The 19,496-nt window shown below is 34.8% G+C and overlaps 2 protein-coding genes and 1 long non-coding RNA gene across 12 annotated transcripts; 1 reads left to right on the top strand and 2 right to left on the bottom strand.

The window, feature by feature from the left end:
* Positions 1 to 611: 611 nt before the first annotated feature.
* LOC102605308 (leucine-rich repeat extensin-like protein 4) lies at positions 612 to 3,141 on the top strand. Of its 2 annotated transcripts, none has more exons than XM_015310345.1 (2): positions 612 to 2,329; positions 2,678 to 3,141. In XM_015310345.1, the coding sequence occupies exons 1-2, from the start codon at positions 808 to 810 to the stop codon at positions 2,980 to 2,982; spliced, it is 1,827 nt and encodes a 608-aa protein (XP_015165831.1). In that variant the 5' UTR covers positions 612 to 807; the 3' UTR covers positions 2,983 to 3,141. The 2 variants fall into 2 exon arrangements, with proteins under 2 accessions (XP_015165831.1, XP_015165830.1); XM_015310344.1 differs by having other exon boundaries at positions 613 to 2,539; positions 2,615 to 3,141.
* A 6,480-nt stretch (positions 3,142 to 9,621) lies between these two features.
* Positions 9,622 to 10,143, bottom strand: LOC107061306 (uncharacterized). The gene is made up of 2 exons (XR_001473907.1): positions 10,059 to 10,143; positions 9,622 to 9,969 (listed from the first exon to the last, which is right to left on the bottom strand). It is a non-coding gene; the product is annotated as an uncharacterized lncRNA (long non-coding RNA).
* Positions 10,144 to 10,534: 391 nt separating this feature from the next.
* Positions 10,535 to 18,071, bottom strand: LOC102604752 (pentatricopeptide repeat-containing protein At1g71490-like). 9 transcript variants are annotated; one of them, XM_015310338.1, is made up of 6 exons: positions 17,938 to 18,071; positions 16,815 to 16,883; positions 13,845 to 16,338; positions 13,612 to 13,666; positions 13,393 to 13,528; positions 10,535 to 12,983 (listed from the first exon to the last, which is right to left on the bottom strand). In XM_015310338.1, the coding sequence occupies exon 3, from the start codon at positions 16,202 to 16,204 to the stop codon at positions 13,991 to 13,993; it is 2,214 nt and encodes a 737-aa protein (XP_015165824.1). In that variant the 5' UTR covers positions 16,205 to 16,338; positions 16,815 to 16,883; positions 17,938 to 18,071; the 3' UTR covers positions 10,535 to 12,983; positions 13,393 to 13,528; positions 13,612 to 13,666; positions 13,845 to 13,990. The 9 variants fall into 9 exon arrangements, with proteins under 9 accessions (XP_015165824.1, XP_015165826.1, XP_015165827.1 ...); XM_015310340.1 differs by having other exon boundaries at positions 10,535 to 12,965; XM_015310341.1 differs by having other exon boundaries at positions 10,535 to 10,615.
* Positions 18,072 to 19,496: the final 1,425 nt, after the last annotated feature.

The following is a 19,496-nucleotide window of genomic DNA, read 5'->3' as shown; positions in this document are numbered from 1 at the left end:
AATCAAAATATAATAATTAATAAGCTATCAGGATAGATTATTGAAAATAATATTTCACTACCTACTAACTTTCTGTCCTAATATGTGTCCTTTGTAATTCCGAAAAATAAAATAGTGGTAGTCTCTTACTTTTGTCTTAACGTGCTGGCATGTCATTTACTCGTAGCCGATAGACGTGGGGGCCTGAAAAATCTAACCCACTACACTTTTATTTTATTTATTTATATTTATTTCGTTTTGCTTATTTTACTCTGTTTTTTAAATTATTGTATAATTCAAAGTAGTACTAAACTGCCGTTATCATTGAAAACGGTGCCCTTGTTAAGAAATTATAATTAAAATACTTACTAAAAGACAATAAATTATAAATTTAAATTAAATACTACTATAACCCTTGTGAGTACTTCCACACCAATCTGGCACCGTCAATGTTCCTTTTTTTTTCTTTCAAAAACGAGTAATATAGTTGGCAAATTGATTGTCATTATTTACTTCTTTTTTTTGTATAATTTAAAAATAAAAATTAAAAACAGAGAATCTTAATATTATGTCAATTATTCAAATATAAACCAAGATTTTATTAAAGACGTGCTGGCATGTCATTATAATGTGTCTCCAAGTAAGAAAAAAATGAAAAAATATACAAACACAAATAGGCAAAGAGCTGTGAAGGAATAAATAGAGGTGTCTACTTGCTATTTAATTCAAATCAAATTCATTCATTCATTCAACAACACATTTTTACACTGTGAAAAAAAAAACTTCATTTTCTTCTTCATAGCTTGAAAATCTCTATCAAATCCAGCAATGCGGCCTCCTAGCCGCAGCGTATTTATCTCTTTTCTTGTTATCTCCCTCTTGTCGTACCAGATCTCGAATGTGGTAGGACAAGAAGGTGATAACGATATCGATTTAGATGATATTAAGGCTAATGCTAGTAAGTTAAGTTTCGAAAACCCAAAGATTCGCGATGCTTATATCGCCTTGCAATATTGGAAAACAGCAATGTTTTCTGATCCTTTTAACTTCACAGCTAATTGGACAGGACCTGATGTTTGTTCGTATGGTGGAGTGTTCTGTGCTCCTTCGTTAAACGATGATTCGATTAGAGTTGTAGCTGGCATTGATCTTAATCATGCTGACATTGCTGGTTCCTTAGTTGCAGAGCTTGGTCTTCTTACAGATCTGGTTCTTTTCCATCTCAACTCGAATCGTTTTTGTGGAGTTGTACCGAAAACTTTTAGCCATTTGAAGCTTCTTAGGGAGCTTGATTTGAGTAACAATAGGTTTGTTGGTGGGTTCCCTAAGGTAGTTCTTTCATTACCTTCTTTGAAGTTTCTGGATCTAAGGTTTAATGATTTTGAAGGACCAGTTCCTTCCGAATTGTTCGATAAAGATTTGGATGCGTTGTTTCTGAATGACAATAGATTCCGTTTTGGCATCCCAGAGAACTTGGGTAACTCCCCTGTTTCTGTTCTTGTGTTTGCTAATAACGATCTTGGTGGGTGCATTCCCGCGAGTATTGGGAAAATGGGGAAAACGTTGAATGAGTTGATATTGATGAATGATAACCTCACTGGGTGTTTGCCCATGGAGATTGGATTGTTGAAGAAGTTGACAGTGTTTGATGTTAGCTTCAACAAGATTCAAGGCTCATTGCCATTAACTGTGAGCAAAATGAGGAGTGTGGAGGAACTCAATGTGGCTCACAACAAGCTTACTGGGGTTATACCAGCTAGCATTTGCCAACTTCCAAGGTTGCAGAACTTTACGTATTCGTTCAATTACTTCACTGGGGAGGCTCCGGTTTGTGCTGCGACTAGATCTGGTGATGGTCAGGAGAACTGTATAGTTGGAAAGAAGAATCAAAGATCTGCTAAAGAATGCTCTTCGGATGATGCAAAACCGTATGATTGTAAGAAATCGAAGTGTTATAGCCCATATGCTACGTCTCCTTCGACGAAACCAAAGCCAACACCAACACCAAAACCAAGAGGACCACCACCACCTACTTGGAAGTCTTCGGGTTCGCATAACAAGCGATCTCCGCCACCACCTAAATCAACTCCTCTTCCTCCACCAGCACCTTACAAAAAGTCCCCAGCGTATCGACATAGAAGTCCACCACCACCTACTCACAAAATTTCACCTGTAACTCATCATTCACCTCCTCCACCCTCACCCGTATATTACCACCCATCTCCATCGTCCCCACCACCACCAGTTTATTATTCTCCACCACCCCCGGTGTATTACGAGCCACCTACTTACAAGCCTAAATCACCACCACCGCCAACACCGTCATATGAACACCCAAAAACCCCATCACCACCACCACCAACACCATCATACGAACATCCAAAAACCGCATCACCACCAACACCATCATACGAGCATCCTAAAACACCACCACCAACACCATCATACGAACATCCAAAAACACCATCACCACCACCACCAACACCATCATACGAGCATCCAAAAACACCACCACCAACACCATCATACGAGCATCCAAAACCCCAATCACCACCACCACCATACGAACATCCAAAAACCGCATCACCACCAACACCATCATACGAGCATCCAAAACCCCAATCACCACCACCACCAACACCGTCATACGAGCATCCAAAACCCCAATCACCACCACCACCAACACCATCATACGAACACCCAACCCCACCTACCCCACCTTGTAACGAACCACCACCTCCACCACCTAATTCACATTGGGAACCAAAACCATCCCCACCATACACCTACTCATCACCACCACCTCCATCACCATCTCCTCCTCCTCCCACTTACTACTACTCATCACCACCGCCACCACCACCATCACAATCACCTCCCCCACCCACTTACTACTACTCATCACCGCCGCCACCACCACCATTTTACGAAAATATCCCTCTCCCACCGGTAATCGGAGTTTCCTACGCATCTCCACCACCACCAGTCATTCCATATTACTGAACAGGGGTTATCAATTAGCCTTTGATTTTCCATTATCAAAAAAAAAAAAGAATTCATTTTTTTTTATGAATTATGTATACTTTGTTATTTATTTTTTGTAATATTTTTATTTTGAGTTTGATTATATTTATGAAAAATTGGGATTATGGGCGGGAGTTAGTGAGGGGTTTAACTATCAATATTTTAATATTGTTATATTATTCAGTAAGGGTGGTTGTGTATAACTATAATTTTACTGTTTCTTTTAGTAAAACTCATTTATTTAATTATTAATAAACATCTTTGTGAATCAAGCTGTGAATTAACATATTATAAATGAGTTATTTCATTTTTTCTATAGCATCCATAATTCTTTTTACAAATTAAATGTGTTGTGCTTAGGTACATTTTCGTATTTCTTTTTACAATTTGCTTTTGAAATGTTTTCTTCAAATCAATGACATATCGAAATTAACTTCTCTATCTCCAAATTTTACGTATATCATAAATAAAGTGTATCTTATATTCGGATGAACTTCTTATGACACCCTAGCTTTTCCCGCATGTAAAGGTTAATCAATCGGTGTTTAAAATTCATTGACTCAATTAATTTTATTTTGTTTCAATTAAGCTCATTAATGGAGGCAAAATGTTCTGGGTTATTCGCACGAATGCTCCTATTTTATGGTGATTTTTAATTTTTATCTTTCAATACTTAACACAAAGTTATGCCGCTTAATTCCTATAAAAATTGTGTTATTAGAGACATAAGTTAAGTTTATTACCTATAAGATATGTCTTACAAGATATAATTTAGTTCCTACAAAATTTAGGCCGAATAGAAACATAAGTTTACTTTTAAAATATTATTCACAATCCACAAATTATGTCTTACAACTTACAAGACATAACGTAATATCTACACAATATACGTCGACAGAGTCACAAGTTCAGTTTCAAAATTCACAAACACTCGGATATTAGAAAAATATAGAGATTCAGAGTATTGTACAGACTCTGTCAATCTTGAGTGGTACACTACAAAATTAATTACTATGAAGTGTGAATTAGGTCAATATGCTAAAAAAAATTGAGTTTTCACAACTACTGTACATTGGCAAGACATTATTGCATTGCCAATATCTTTAAGAAATGGCAGTAATCAATCAATAGCAATAATTCACTACAAAATAATTTCAAATTATTTTACAATTCCAATTATTGAAGCCAGCTGTTCAGTGGCAGAAAGCTGTCTCCTCATCAACAAATCTACACCACACCACCCCCACAAACCACCTGGTCATTTTCTACGGTCTACAGAAGGAAAATAAATGAGCACAAAATATAATTTTTGAAAAATCCAATAAAATAAGGACTTATTGGTGGAGTTATTTTAGGAAAAATGGAGAGAGAAAGTGACTTTCAGATGAGACTGAGATGATTTGGATATGTCAAGAGGAGATGTATAGACAGTTGGCACTTGCTAGAGGGCCTAAGGAAATGCGAGAGATGAAACTGAATTGATTTGGACGTGTCAAGAGAATATGTATAGACACTCCAATGAGGAGATATAGATAGTTGACACTACAAGGCCCAAGGAAAACCAGATGTAGATAGGTAGTAGGCCGAAAAAGTATGAAGGAGATGTGATACATGCAGGAAATGACAAGTTTGCACCTTACATAAAACATGACCCTAAGAGGGTGCGAAGGTCGAAGATTTGGATAGAAGGCTAGTAGTATGAAGGGATACTCTCTCCGATGTATATTATAGGGTGTTTTTAGTTTTAAGTTAATTAATCTTCTTCAAATTTATTCTTAAGGGCCCGTTTGGCCATGCGATATGAAATCATGAGATGAAATTGAAGGTTTGTTTGGACATGCGATATGTAATTTTTGTGTTGTATATTTTCTCATAAACATAAAAAGCCCATAAGTTATAAAATTATTAAAATAGCCTCAATTGTTTATTCAATCTTATCAAGTAAACAAAAAATTATAAAATCGCATAATAAATTATTACAAAATTATTTGTTCTCCACTTAAGTAATTGTTTCATCTAATTTATTTGTTCACTGCATGTTCAATCTAACTTTCAACCTAACTTTCACTTCTCATCAATATTTGAGTAATAAATGAAACACCTTTCATGGGCTCTTCAAGATTTTATTACTCCACAATTGTGAGGTGTGAGTTAAAGTGACTATATGTTGGTGAGAATAATAAATTTTATGTCGGTGAGAATAATAAATTTTAAAAAGTAATGATGTGATTATAAATTTTATTTACATATGAAACAAATGGTTAGTAGATATAAATGTGGGGTTGTTTTAACAAAATATAAACTCATGGATCAATTGTTGTATTAAAATATCTCAAATCATGATATGTTGAACATAAATTGTTCATCCACTTAAGTAATTGTTTCATCTAATTTATTTGTTCACTGCATGTTCAATCTAACTTTCAACCTAACTTTCACTTCTCATCAATATTTGAGTAATAAATGAAACACCTTTCATGGGCTCTACTAGTCTTTATTACTCCACAATTGTGAGGTGTGAGTTAAAGTGACTATATGTTGGTGAGAATAATAAATTTTATGTCGGTGAGAATAATAAATTTTAAAAAGTAATGATGTGATTATAAATTTTATTTACATATGAAACAAATGGTTAGTAGATATAAATGTGGGGTTGTTTTAACAAAATATAAACTCATGGATCAATTGTTGTATTAAAATATCTCAAATCATGATTGAAATCACATAGTGATTTCATATCATGATTTTTGGAGAATATGATATCACCTCTCATGATATGGAATCATGAGATGAAATCAGCGTAAAATCGCATATCCAAACGCTGATTTCATCTCACGATACCATATCGTGATATGATATCGCATGGCCAAACGCCTACTTATTCAAATAAGTTGATTTTCACATAATCAAGATATTATTAATAGATACTATCTAATTAAGAGTATTTTAAGACCATGTAGCTACAAAAAATATTCATTTTTGCCCAAAATATTTTTTTGCTTTATTTAAAAATTATTGGTTAGGTATGAAGATTTCAAATTCAATTTAAAATTATATTTCAAATATGAAAAACATGATATAACACGTGTTCTCCCTACTCTTTAACACAGCTTATCCCAACTTCACAATCCCCAACCCCATCAATCCCACGCTCTTACTCTGTACACTCACCTCCTATAATATTTATCTAGATTATATAAATATACTTTTAAAATAATTTTCTTGCTTATACATCAAACACGGGAAAATAAATTAAAAATTCACCTTTCTTAAAATTCATTTTTCATGAAAAATATCTCCCTTCATACCGAACACACTAAGTTCTTGCTACTCAGAACTCTCTCTCTCGTGTGTGAGATTTTTAATCTTCATTTGGCCTATGAAGGATCCATATTTATAGTTGAAGTGAGAAGTTGGGATGAGAACAATATTCTTTTTATTTAATTTGAATGGTTCATGACTTGGATTATTGTTCAATCAAATTCAAAAAGGAATAAAACTACCCTTAATTAGTTAAAACATATCACATGCATACTTGATAAATCTTATTAGTTTTTCGATTTAATTTGTCATGTTGCTGTATTAGCATGTGACATAATTGTATTACTAGCTCTTTTTATTTGACTTGAGGTGCTTATCACAAATTTGGATCTCTTGAATAAGAGCCCTTCCCGACCCAAGGTATAGCAGAAACTTTAGTGCACCAGACTGCCTTTTTCTACTCTTGAACTAAACTAATTAAGTAAAAAGTTCTTATGTTGATAGACTAGCCGAACGGAATGGTTATGCTAATTAAATCATATATATTAATTTTTTATTTTTTATTTTCCATCCGGTGTCCGGAGCTCACATTGGAGCTCCGACTAAATCCGAATCGCGCATTGCAGGGCCCATTCGAGGGTGGCGCTCCCAACAGAATTTTCTCCATACCCAGGGCTCGAACCCGTATATATTAATTTAAATAAGTTTCCTAACTATCATAATATTTATTTGAACTTATTTCTTAAAAACATAAGGGTTGTTTGGTAGCTAGTTTGGAGATTAGTTATGCAGATACTAAATCTTTTGTAAATAATACCATGTTTGGTCGCTAGTTTAAAGATGAATTATGCGGCTATTAATTCCTACATAAATAATACCATGTTTCGTAGCTGGTTAGGAGGTAAAGGTTTCATGTATAAAATTAATACGGTGTTTAGTTTGCAATTTAGAAATCTACATAACTAATACATGTATAAGTTATGAGAGAATCTATTTACGGAATAAGTAATACATGAATACTCTTCTTGATTTTACTGGAAATAGACTCACTAGAACTATTCCAATAGGTCTAGGAAATTTGCAACATTGAATAGGCAACTTTGAGTTCAAATACACATGGAGAAAATGGTTCTTGATTTCCTAATTGAATTTTCGAGTTTGGAGGTTTTGAGTTTGCTAGACAATTCCTTTGGAGAACTTCCAATTTCAACTGTTTATTTTTTTTTGATAACCATAGTGTTCGGGCCAGCTTTGGCGCTAATAATTCCACGGGATACCCGTCACCTCCCACCAACAATAGGTGTCAGGTAACTCTGTCCACCAAGGCTTTGACATATGGGAAGAATCACCTAGTGTTTTTTTGTCTCCGTTGAGCAACTGCAAACTTTTCAGAGGAGCTTAATGTACTTGATATATCTAGGTTTTAATCTGATACATGGCACTGTTCTTGCTGGACTGGGGAACCTTGAAAATTTGACAAGATTATCACTCGATAATAACAACTTCAAGGGTAACGTTAACGAGTCTATAAGCAAGCTACAACGCCTACAAGGACTGCAGTTAGATGGAAATAAGTTTTCAGGGAAGATCACGTACGTCCTGTTTTAGTAACTTGACAATGCTGACAACTTTATACATGCAGAACAATAGACAAGAAGGAAACATACCTGCAGATCTTGAATGTGTACCAGTCTAGTAGTTGTGCTAAACCTTACTGGAAACAATCTTGTTGGCAACATACCAAAAGTAGTTGCAAGTATATCTTCTCTTTCAATTTCTTTACAATTGACGTGTAACTTGTTGAGTGGTTCTTTCCCATTAGAAGTTGGAAGGTTGACAAACCTCACATAACAAATTATCAGATTAGAGCACTTGGGTATCAGCAATAACTAGTTTGGGGGAAGAATTCCACAATTCTTTTCAAATGCAAGTGCAGTTTCAGTTTCAAGGAATCATAAACTATGTAGAGGTCAGTCCATCTTCAATTTACCTGCATGCAGTAAACATAGAAATCCCTCACCAAACGAAAAGATCGATTCAGGAGCAATAGTAGCAATAACAGTTCCCCTTCTAGTTTTGCTATTATGTTAATTTGCTGAGGATAACCTGGTTGGTAGAGGAACTTTGGTTCGGTATACTAAGGGGAATATCTCTATAGCAGTCAAAGTACTAAGCCTACAACAGAGAGGTTATTCACAGAGATTTTAAAACCAAGCAACATTCTCCTTGATGAAGATATGACGGTCCATCTTGGTGACTTTGGATTGGTAAAGATTCTCACTAAATCAACAAAAACTACCTGGAGTAATCAAAGTTTTGACTCGCTAAAAGGTTCCATAGGATATATCCCAGTATTCCATCAGGTACTTAAAATATATATTCATATAATCCAAATATCATCTTTTCCCTGTATATTCATCTTTCTGACCCCTGAACCATATAACTTTACATACTAAACAGCATAAGAGCTGCCATATTCACCTTAAAATCTTATTGACATGACCTCTGTGACCTAACAGTTTGTTCTTATCTTGTAGAGTACGGATCGGGAGGTTGGAAAAGCTTGGAGATGTTTATAGCTACGGTATCATGTTGCTTGAAGTGTTGACAGACACAAGACCAATTGATGTGATCTTCAAAGACCGTCTAAATATTCACAATTATAGTGCAATGCCCTTTGCCTAAACATGTCATGGCACATGAATTACATAAGGAAAAAGAACCAGAAGAAAAGGAAATACTACCAAATGAGGCTAATATATCCCAGCTAAACGAAAGCAATACAATAGAGGAATGCCTAGTCTCAATCTTGAAAGTTGGTCTTTTATGTTCTAAACTCATCACCAAGGGATCGGATGCCCTGAAGTGTAGCTTTGAACAAAGTTCATGACATGGAGGACTTGTTTCTCTGGCATGAGAGGAAAGACAACAGTGTCAAATAGACCACCACGAGGAGACGATAAGATCTTTTGGAAATAGAAGGCATATTGCTAATTGATTATTTGGTCTCCTCCAGATCTGACCAAAGGGAGGATTTACCATCAATCGTGAAAGACAAAGTGACTCACCATCCATGTGCAACCCCTTTGGAAATCTTACCTGAATGATATTTCTTTCCTGTATTTCAAATAGTTCGTACAGTGCCCAAAAGATTGATAGGCTAGGAACGAATATTGTTCTCAACCTTTTTTTTTTTTCCCTCAGTCGTCCATGATGGCTAGCTAAGCTGATCACAGTTTTGGATTCGTGCACCAAACCAGCATATTGTACTAGAAATTTTTGACAATTACCAAGACAGCTTGTATTGTCTTGTATCGAGAGAAAAACCAATCCTCGTAAGGAAGTAAAAACAACATCTCCAGCATACCAAGAATGATTTGCAAATTACAATAAGCAAACAGTCAGAAGCCGCTAATGTTATTACATAAGTATCATTTAGAAAGGAAATGTGCTCTCATGGCACACAAAGTACATTTTTTTCCTTTCAGAGATTATAGATAGAAAAAAGAACATTCATTTTTGTTTTGGAATCATCTATAAGATATTATTAAGTATTAACATCAAACAAACTGAAACAAATAAGAAAACTAAGCAAAACGCCAATTGACAGATAAAGTAACAAATTATACCACTATGAAAGCACTTGTGTTCTCCAGTCATTGCATTCGCATTTCACAATGGCGTTTTCCAACGTAACTGACGAATCTGAAAGCAAAACAATAACCAGGTTACTCTTGTCTCTTGCTACTGCAGAGAAGATTTAGACAACTTAAAATGCACAAACCCAAATGTACCTTATCACCAGTAAGAGTTTGTACACACACCCTAACCACTTGCCTCCACTTTGTTATTTAAGAAGTTCATTTGCTCATGTTTCCCTTATACATGGAATTCATCATTTAGGCTACGGTGCTTTAAAGGAACGACATCACCATAAATACAAAAGGGGAAAAGGAAAAGAATATACACTTAAAATATAAAATAACTAGGAGCATGAGGTGCAAGTCATGTGCCTATATCACCTTTCATGAATTTGCAACAATTATGTTCTACTCAGGCAAGAAAATGAACTGTTCTCCGCTTGTTACAGTAAATTGAGAATCTCATTTCTAATTACATTAGAGAAAGCCTCGAAATTTTATACAAGAGTAGTGAGAATCTCATTTATTGGCTGCTTTATCTCATCCTGATTAGCACTAACATGATAGAGAAAGGAAGATAAATAGACTACATTGACGAGAAGGAACACAAATAGTAACTAATGACGCACCTATAGCTTTGACAAGATGCACAATAACCTCAGCTCAGCTTGCAAAGTACCCCTGGAATGAAATCATCACACATGTGAACCCTGTTTATGGAGAAACAAGTCAATTTAATCATTTACTACTATTTCAGGGTTTTTTTTTTTTGAGAATGGTAAAGTACTACTATTTCAGGGTATTAATACCTTTAGAAGCTTATATTTTATCAAGACAAATATCAAAGCTTAGAGGAGCAGAAAAACTTTAAGAAAAATAATGTACTCCCTCCGTTACTTTTACTAGTCACGTTTCGCTTCACGAGAGTCAATTTGACTTATCTTAAGAGCTAAACAGAATTAGATAAATTTAATATTTAAAATTTAGATATTCTAAAACTATAGGAAACATTACCTTTTTTCTGATATAAAACTATAGGAAACATTTCCTTTTTTCTGATATAGAACTATAGGAAACATTTTCTACGTACTGCTTTGAACTATATTTCCTTGAGCCAAGGATCTATCCAAAACAACCACTCTACCACCAAGGTAGGGGTACGGTCTGCATACACTGTACTCTCCCAATCCCCACTTTGTCGGATTACAGGTATGTTGTCATTGAAACTATATGAAACATACTATAAGTTGCACTCCTTCACATATTAATATGATGAAAAAATACTCTCGAGAAGCGAGACGAGACAAGTAAAAGTGAACGGGGGTAAGTACTTCAGAATCACTTATCCTCTCACATTAGTTCTCTTAGGGGTCGTTTGGTTGGGAACAAGTTATCCAAGATTAATTATCCTGAGATTAGCTATCTTGGGATAAGTTATCCCACCATATATATGGGATAACTTATCCCATCACTATGGTATAAATGGTGGGATAACTTATCCCAAACTTGGAAACCAAACAAGACACCAAATTTTATCCTTGGAATATTTTTTTTATCCCAGGACTATTTATTTTTATCCCTCACACCAAACGACCCCTTAGTTTTCAGTACATCCTATTATACACAAGCGTTAATATAAAAGTGAGGACAACATTATAAGTTATAACCGAGAAGTTAGAGTCCGAAGAAGAGTCTTTATGTATTGCAAATCAATGTTCCACAGCTCCACCTCTCTTTGAACATACTCTCCATGATTGGTCACATAATGTTCTAATATTCTTTTTGACAATGTCATAATGTTCTGATATTTTATATGGTCATTTTACCAAAGTTATATTTTTCTTTCATTGGAGTCCAATAGAAAGAAAGAGAAAAGGAAAAAAATTAAGAATCACTACCCTTTGGCAACATGCACTTGATCTAAGACATTAGTTGAAGAAGCAGGTAAGTGAAGCATATACATAACAAAATCTTATCTCCAAACTACCGATTACTCACACAGTATGATCATCTTCAAACCAAATGGGAAAAAGATTAGCTATGTTACATGGATTTGTTTAATGGGAACGTCTCGCGTACTGATCTGCACAAGTATCCATTATGGACAACACCGATTTGCTAATTTTCAGTGTACTTTTAAGAATCTGCATGAAGTACTGACACCCTTACTACCCACTGACATGAAAACATCAAAGGCAAATGAATGATCCACATAACATAAAAAAGAAGTGCATCTGCTAGACTGTTATGCAGCAGAGTAAGTGATTAACCACATCGTTGCCACCCATGCATTTTAGTTACACCTTGAGTAAAATTTTGGGGGTAGAACCTCCACCCTCACCATTTCTAACCTCAGTGGAGAAGGGGTTGAAAGATTATCGACTAAAAGACTGACGGACTGAAGTCTAACTTATATTTCTAGACTTTAACATTCTGCTCTTTTGTCCTGTGGTAATTGATTGACCAAAATCAGAAGCTTTACTTGAACTCGTTTCTTTTCTGAACTCTACCATACCGTATAAGTGGATCTCCATACGAAATTGCAAGCCATCAGTACTATGCTGCTGGCTAATGAAATTTCACAGAGTGCAGAAGTCTAAGGTCTCAAAACTCTCAAGTTCTTTGGTTCATTTTTCAAGGATAACATTTAATGTGTATCTAATCTCCTCCCCCTTACATTGGCAATTGTTGAATTCTTCTTGTTACCTATTATTGAATTTTCTTCCTATAATGGGTAACTGTACTGTCATTTGCTTAAAAGTTAAAACGATAAATAATCCACGCTTAAAGGAACAATGGATGGAGAGCATTTAGACAACAGAAAATATAGAAGTTTTCAGCAGAAAAAGGTCAGCATTTCATCAATCACAAGATACATCCAGATCACAACAAAGTAACCCGACAATATCAAGAAAGTTGCAACAACAAAAAATTGCAGAAATTATTCCATTCAAAATTATAAAGCAGAAATTGATGTCACCTTCTCTACGTTTTCCTCTACCCCTTCTAATTTTTCTCCAGGAATATAAAGCACGCTTGTATCAGAATCTGATTGAATAACTGTTGATGAAGCATGAACTGTAGAATGGGTAGATCAAGTAGTGGATTGTGTGACAAGCATTTTAAAGCCCACTTCTAAAATTCTGCTATTTAATTTGTTCTTATAAAATGCCATGATATAATTTAAATACTATCTATAGCATGTATGTTTGCTCAGAAAAGTTACGAAATGTGATGTTCCAAATTTTCAATAAAAATTAAAGCTTGACCCAACAAAAGGGGTAGTACTTTTACAACTTTATGTAGAATCTTATTAATTGTAAATTCTACGTCCATCTTAAAACAAAAGTGAGAAGTCCTCTCAGGATCTATAAATGGCAGTCCTTGATAAAAATACTTCATGGAGTACATCAAAAGGAAATAATTGGAATAGAATAAGTCTCCACCAAGGGATTTAAGAGAGTACATCAAGAAAAGATGAACACACCTATAAAAATGAATGTAATAAAATGAATAGTAGTATTATTTGGAACAAAATGAGTCTGCACCAAGGGATTTATCTTGTGAATGAAAGCATATGCTGCAGGGAAAGAACCCTCGTCATTCTAACTGAGATCACAAGCCTACAAAACGAATGAGAAAATACACTTGAGACTTGAACAATTAATGTCATCAATATTCTGTTTAAAAAGTCTGTGTCCACTACCTTGAAGATTGACATAAATTCTCCAAGTGTTCCCTTACTCTCCAAAATCTGCAACCTGTAAAGAGAAAACATCATCAGTGGTCAAAAAGATCAAGAAAGTCATGCGAGCTTCAGGCAGGGGGGGGGCGGGAAGACAACTATGGCATTGAAAGAATCACAAGTCAAAGTATTAGCTAAGTTTTCTTTGCAGATGGTTAAAAGAAAGTGCCGTTATGCATAAAACAGTCGTTTACCTTAACCATGGCAGAAAAAGAAGAATGTTTGATCAAACTGGCACGTATTCTGCATGAGCAATAGGATATACCTTGCAACAGGAAAGATGAGCAAAGTTCTTTTGGAAATAGTCAAAGGACAGGATCAAAGTTTCACCTTTCGTTTCCTAAAGAAGTCCTTCACAAAGTTCTTCTTCAGAAGACGAATCCTCTGTAGATAAATGACCAGTGTCTTTCATTTGCCTATTCAACCCTCCCAGTAGACAATAAATTTCATTGGTTTGGCCACTGGAGATATCTGCAACCAAAAAGGGAGAAAAGCCAGAACCCGTATCGACCCAAGCACATCCTGGAGATTTTCTTACACCGAAATCCCGCATCACAGTCCTCACTTTTGCCAGTTTGTTCCAACACCCAGCATCCGCATACATATTAGCAATCAACACGTAGTATCCAGGATTAACAGGCCTCAGCTCCAGCAGCTTCTCAGCTGCCCATTCCCCTATTTCAGTATTCCTATGAATCTTACATGCTCCAAGGAGAGTTGCCCACATTTCAGGTGTTGGTTCATAAGGCATCTTTATGATAATTTCCTCTGCCTTTCTAAGTAGACCAGCCCTACCAAAGAGGTCAACCATGCAAGAGAAGTGCTCCAGATGAGGACTTAAACCATGAATACTTTGCATCTTTTCAAATAGTTTCTGGCCCTGCATCACAAGGCCTGAATGACTACAGGCTGACAAAGCAGCAACCATGGTCACATGGTCTGGTTTTATATGGAGTCTTATCATCTCATTAAATAGTTTAATTGCTTCTCTTCCTTCACCTTGAATACCATATCCAGCTATCAGCGAAGTGTAGGTAATTGCATCTTTCTTGCTCATCAAATTAAATAGATTTCTAGCTACAACTACCTTTCCAGATCTTGCATACATATCCACAAGTGAATTCCACAAGAGCAAATGTTCTTCAAACCCTTCACGCCTTGTAAGATAGCAGTGAAATTCTTTACCATGTTGTAAATTTGCCACCCTAGCACACAGGGGGAGAATGCTTGCTATTGTGATATAATTTGGCTCAACACCAGAAAGCAGCATTTCTCGAAAAAGAAAGGAGGTTTCCTCAGACCTATCCCAATGTGCAAAGCCAGATATGACTGTATTCCAGGTAATTACAGTTTTAGAGTCAACACACTGAAACAAAATAAGCGCCTGCTTAAGTGCCTTGCATCTGGCATACATGTTGATTAAAGCGTTTCTTACATTATCAAAATCATCAAGGTGACTTCGAATCACTAAACCATGAATTTCTTTTCCAATTTTTAATAAACCAGAGTGGGAACATGCACCCAAACCAATAAGTGTTGCCACAGGTTCTAGCTGAATTCCACAAGTTCTCATTTGAGAGAACAATTTAAGAGCCCCAATAAAGTTACCTGTCTTCAAGCAACCTCCAGCTATGGTGTTCCAAGTAATAATATCCATTTCAGCACCAGCCGCCCTCATTTTATCAAAAAGCTCAAAAGCTTTACTCCACATACCTTTGGAAGCATAACCAGAGATCATCGAATTCCAAGAAACTGCATCCTTAATTGCCATCCTTTCAAATATATCATGTGCAACATCCAGTTCTCCACATTTCGCATACATGGAAACTAAGGCATTCTGGACAAACAAGTTACCCTCTAGGAAACTAGCATCTATAGATTTGTGAATATCCCTGCCAAAAACAAGATTTAACTGTTCACCACAGGCCTTTAGAACAGATGGATAAGTGAAATCATCGGGTCTTACACCTCTATTCACCATCTGCCTATAGGCGGAGAATGCCTCTTCATTCTGCCCCCTTCTAACATAAGAAGAAATAAGGAGATTCCATGGGAGAGGGTGCAAAATATTTGAAGTTTCGGCAATTACATGAGCATCATCAAGTAAACCAAAGGTCGTATAGAATGTAATTATCCTTGGCACCAAATTCCAACTATGTGCAACGCCCAAATTAATAATGTGGGCATGAATTTGTTTCCCTTCGGAGAGTGACTTACAATTAGTACAACACAATAAAAGAGACGACAATGACTGTATGACAAGATCACAAGGGGTTTGAGAGGAGACATTAGTCCGAATTAGAGAAAAAGTTCTAAAGGCTTTGCGTATGTGATCTTGGCCTGCAAAGTCCTTCAAGGTTGTCAGGAGGCAATCCACCATAGGTTCATTACCTGCTTTACAAGGCCCTGAAATACGTTCATGAGAACTATACAGCAAGGTCTGGCAACAGTTTTGGGGGTCTGATTCTCTAACACTCCTCCACTGTTTAGGTATGAACTTCTCAATTTGGGACAGAGGAAGGTTTCTTGGTTGTGCACTGAAGCGGGAGGGCATAAACTAAAAATGGTAAAACTATAATTAGTAATTACAAAGTTGTGGATGGATATCGTCTGCATTTCCCACGCATTTGCAACACCAACAAACAGTCTGTAACAGCTTAAAAAGATTGATTTTTAGCCGATCCACCCCTGCAATTAGAATTATACTGTATAAGAGATACAATAATGGAAAGAAATCCTTAATACCCTGCGCGTTTAATTAAAAATAAAATGTAAACAAAAAAGGAAAATAATCATTAACCTTTCTAACACAAGATTAAAGGACATTCTACTAATCTTTTACTTTAAGACCACAAAATTCAAAAGTATTTTTTACTTTCTCAAACTTCATGCAAGTCGAAACAGGATAAACAAATTGAAATCAGATACCAGAATGGTCATCAAACGAACTGAAGCAAATAATAAAATTCAGCAAAACGCCAATTGACTGAAAAGCTAACAAATTTCAAAGTCACTGCTTTGAAATCCTATTTGAAGGTTTACCATTACGTTGGCAAGTGGCAACTACATTTCTCCAACTGAACTAACAAATTTGAAAGCGAATACGGTTAGTATTACTCTTGATACTGCAGATAAGATTTAGATTGTTTAAAAAGAGAACGAACCAAAAATGTACGTATCTCTGGTAAGAATTTGTGCCCACTCCACCCTAACATCAGCCTTGAACTTTGTTGCTTGAACAAGTTAAGCAAAAACGGTTCAGTGGTCAAGAGAAGTGAAGAGGAAGGGAAAAAGGGAAAGAAAAAAATATACACTTGCAATATAAAATAAATTTGATACATTTTAATATCTATACACATTACTTTACTTTACTATAAGCTCCTCCACATTCTCACTTCTAATATATACTAGCAAACACTATTTCTATAATAACTTCATTTTCCTGACTAACATCCAAACACTAACTACACCCCCCACCCCCCCTCTCTAAAGTAACATCATTTTCTTCCCTAACGTCCAAACACTATCTATCCCCCTCCCCCCTCTATCTAAAGAAACATCAGTCATTTGTTCTTTACGACCGATAAAATCCCTCATGAGTTAACTGGCGCAACACCAGTTGGCACAAAAGTTTGAAACAGCATCAAACTTGTAATCAGTATGAGCAATGGGAGTGCAAAAACAACAACAAGAGACATATTTCAATAACAAAATCATTTGAAGTATAACAGAGATACCATAATACTGAAAAAACTTTTAAAAGAAGTTCCTAGAGCACATTTTCCTCCTCATTATAGCCACAATTTCATAATGTTTGATGCTTTTTCCAGTTACCAAAGCAAACCAAATTTCCCCTTTCAAGTACAATTACATAAGATATTTATTAAAAAGTTAGGATAAGGTCCAATGTTTATGCTATTTATAGACTAGTTGTGTTAATTGATAAACCATGGAACAAGTTTGAATATGGAAAAAAAGGCAAGACTAATAGAACGGTAGTAAGACCTACAATGTTATGCCGCATGGAAAAAAGGCAAGACTTATAGAACGGTAGTAAGACCTACAATGTTATGCCTCTAAAGTTCAACCTATGCATAAAATGAGTATCTCAGAGATACAAAAAATCAGCGGACATAGAAGATAGAGTCAATTGAGATCGAAAATATAAAGACTAACCCCAATTTGCCTCTGAGGAACCATGAAAACACATTGTTATGGCACAGATACCTCAACAGCATAAACTAAAACACAAAAAGAAAACAAAGACGGACACTTTTTGATGCATACCTCAATGGGTGATTGGTAATCCCAGAGAGTTGCTGGTCTCCACCATTAATGGAGGACGAAAACACTGAAATACTCTGAAAGAGTCGGGTCGGCCAATTGGAGTCTTGAGATTTTATTCAAAAACGTGAAAAATATTAATTTCACCCCCAATTTCTAAACATCATTTGATGTTTAAATTTAATTTGGTTGTTATAGATGAAAAAAATTGTGTATTTACTAATTAAAAATTAAAGTAAACTAATGTTCAATTATTTTAAACTATAGATGTTTTTAATAATTATGTTACGAATATTGACTAATTAGCTAATTTTCCCTTTAAAAAATTCATTTATGTTAGATTTTTTCCTTATAATTTAGCCGAACCAAATTAATATATCGGCGATATGACCCATATTTTTTAAAAAAAAGACAAATTAAAAAATCAAAAGGCGTAAAAGACTTGTTAAATGAATACACTATAATTTATTGTTAAATTGTTTACTTTGGTGTAAATACACGAAGACAAGCGATTGGTTCAATTACAGTATTAGTCTCAATGAGTCATGAATTAGTTCAATTTATATTTTTTTTACATTCTTTAATTTAATCCAAAATTATTTCTTAAACATGCTTCAACTAGTTCTATTGTTCATTATAAATATTTATTATAAGAATTATGATTACGTCAATTTTTTTTTAAAAAAAATGGATTATAATGCGGGTGTATTATTTCGGGTAAAAAAATTATAGGAAAAAAAAATATGTTGGGTGGAATTTTTATTTCATCCAATAAGAAAATAACAAGTTATAAATGATATTTTAAAAAATAAAATAAACATGGGGTTGTTAGTTTCAGAAGATGTTTTCAACACTTCTCTCGACTTTAAATTAAGATCTTCACACTCCTACAAGAGTTTGAGACTATTTACAAAATCATGTGACAAATTGGAGGTGTATTTAAGTCAAGTTAGTCAAGTAGAGAGGTATATTTAAGTCTATCAATAATTTGGAGACGAAATTAATAATTTACGCCAAATTTAGAAGTGTTTTCAATACTTCTCTTTTTTTAATGAATAAGTTTTTTGAATAAGTTTTTTGGTCCGATCCAAACAAGTCTGTTGCCCTTAATAAGAGGAATTCAAACTTATAATACTTAAGCTCATTTTAATAGATGAAATATTGTCATCTTTTTTCTTGTGGATGGTTTGTTGTGATCTGTTCGAACAACATTAAGTTAATATTTCTATTTAATAACTAACTGTATTATTATTTATTAACTGCTAACTTTGTGTAGTTAGTATTTTTATTTGATTCGAGTAGTATCATGTCAATAATTACTCGGTTTTGTAAAAGTTTTATGTCCAACAAAATTGTTTTCTGGTTGATTGTATTCAAGATTTTGCATACAATGACAGTGATTCAGATTGAAATCATACAATTAATTATTTACTTTAAGTCATAATCAATAATAAGTATTACTAAGATTATTGTGTTGATGGATTTGAGAGTTGATTAACATCTAGCAAATAGTATCACCAAACAGATATTTATGTTAGCATTTCAAAATTAGAAATTAAATT

This window comes from Solanum tuberosum, unplaced genomic scaffold (genome assembly GCF_000226075.1).
Source record: "Solanum tuberosum cultivar DM 1-3 516 R44 unplaced genomic scaffold, SolTub_3.0 scf00133, whole genome shotgun sequence".
NCBI lineage: Eukaryota > Viridiplantae > Streptophyta > Magnoliopsida > Solanales > Solanaceae > Solanum > Solanum tuberosum.
The sequence above is the reverse complement of the archived record's forward strand: the minus strand, read 5'-3'. Positions and strand labels throughout refer to the sequence as shown.

What these genes read in the sequence shown, in the direction of transcription:
- LOC102605308 (XM_015310344.1), top strand. Translation starts at nt 808, where the DNA reads ATGCGGCCTCCTAGCCGCAGCGTATTTATCTCTTTTCTTGTTATCTCC. An exon ending in ACCCCAATCACCACCACCAC is followed by an intron (nt 2,540 to 2,614) that starts CATACGAACATC and finishes CACCACCACCAC; the next exon opens with CAACACCGTCATACGAGCAT.
- LOC102604752 (XM_015310338.1), bottom strand. Translation starts at nt 16,204, where the DNA reads ATGCCCTCCCGCTTCAGTGCACAACCAAGAAACCTTCCTCTGTCCCAA.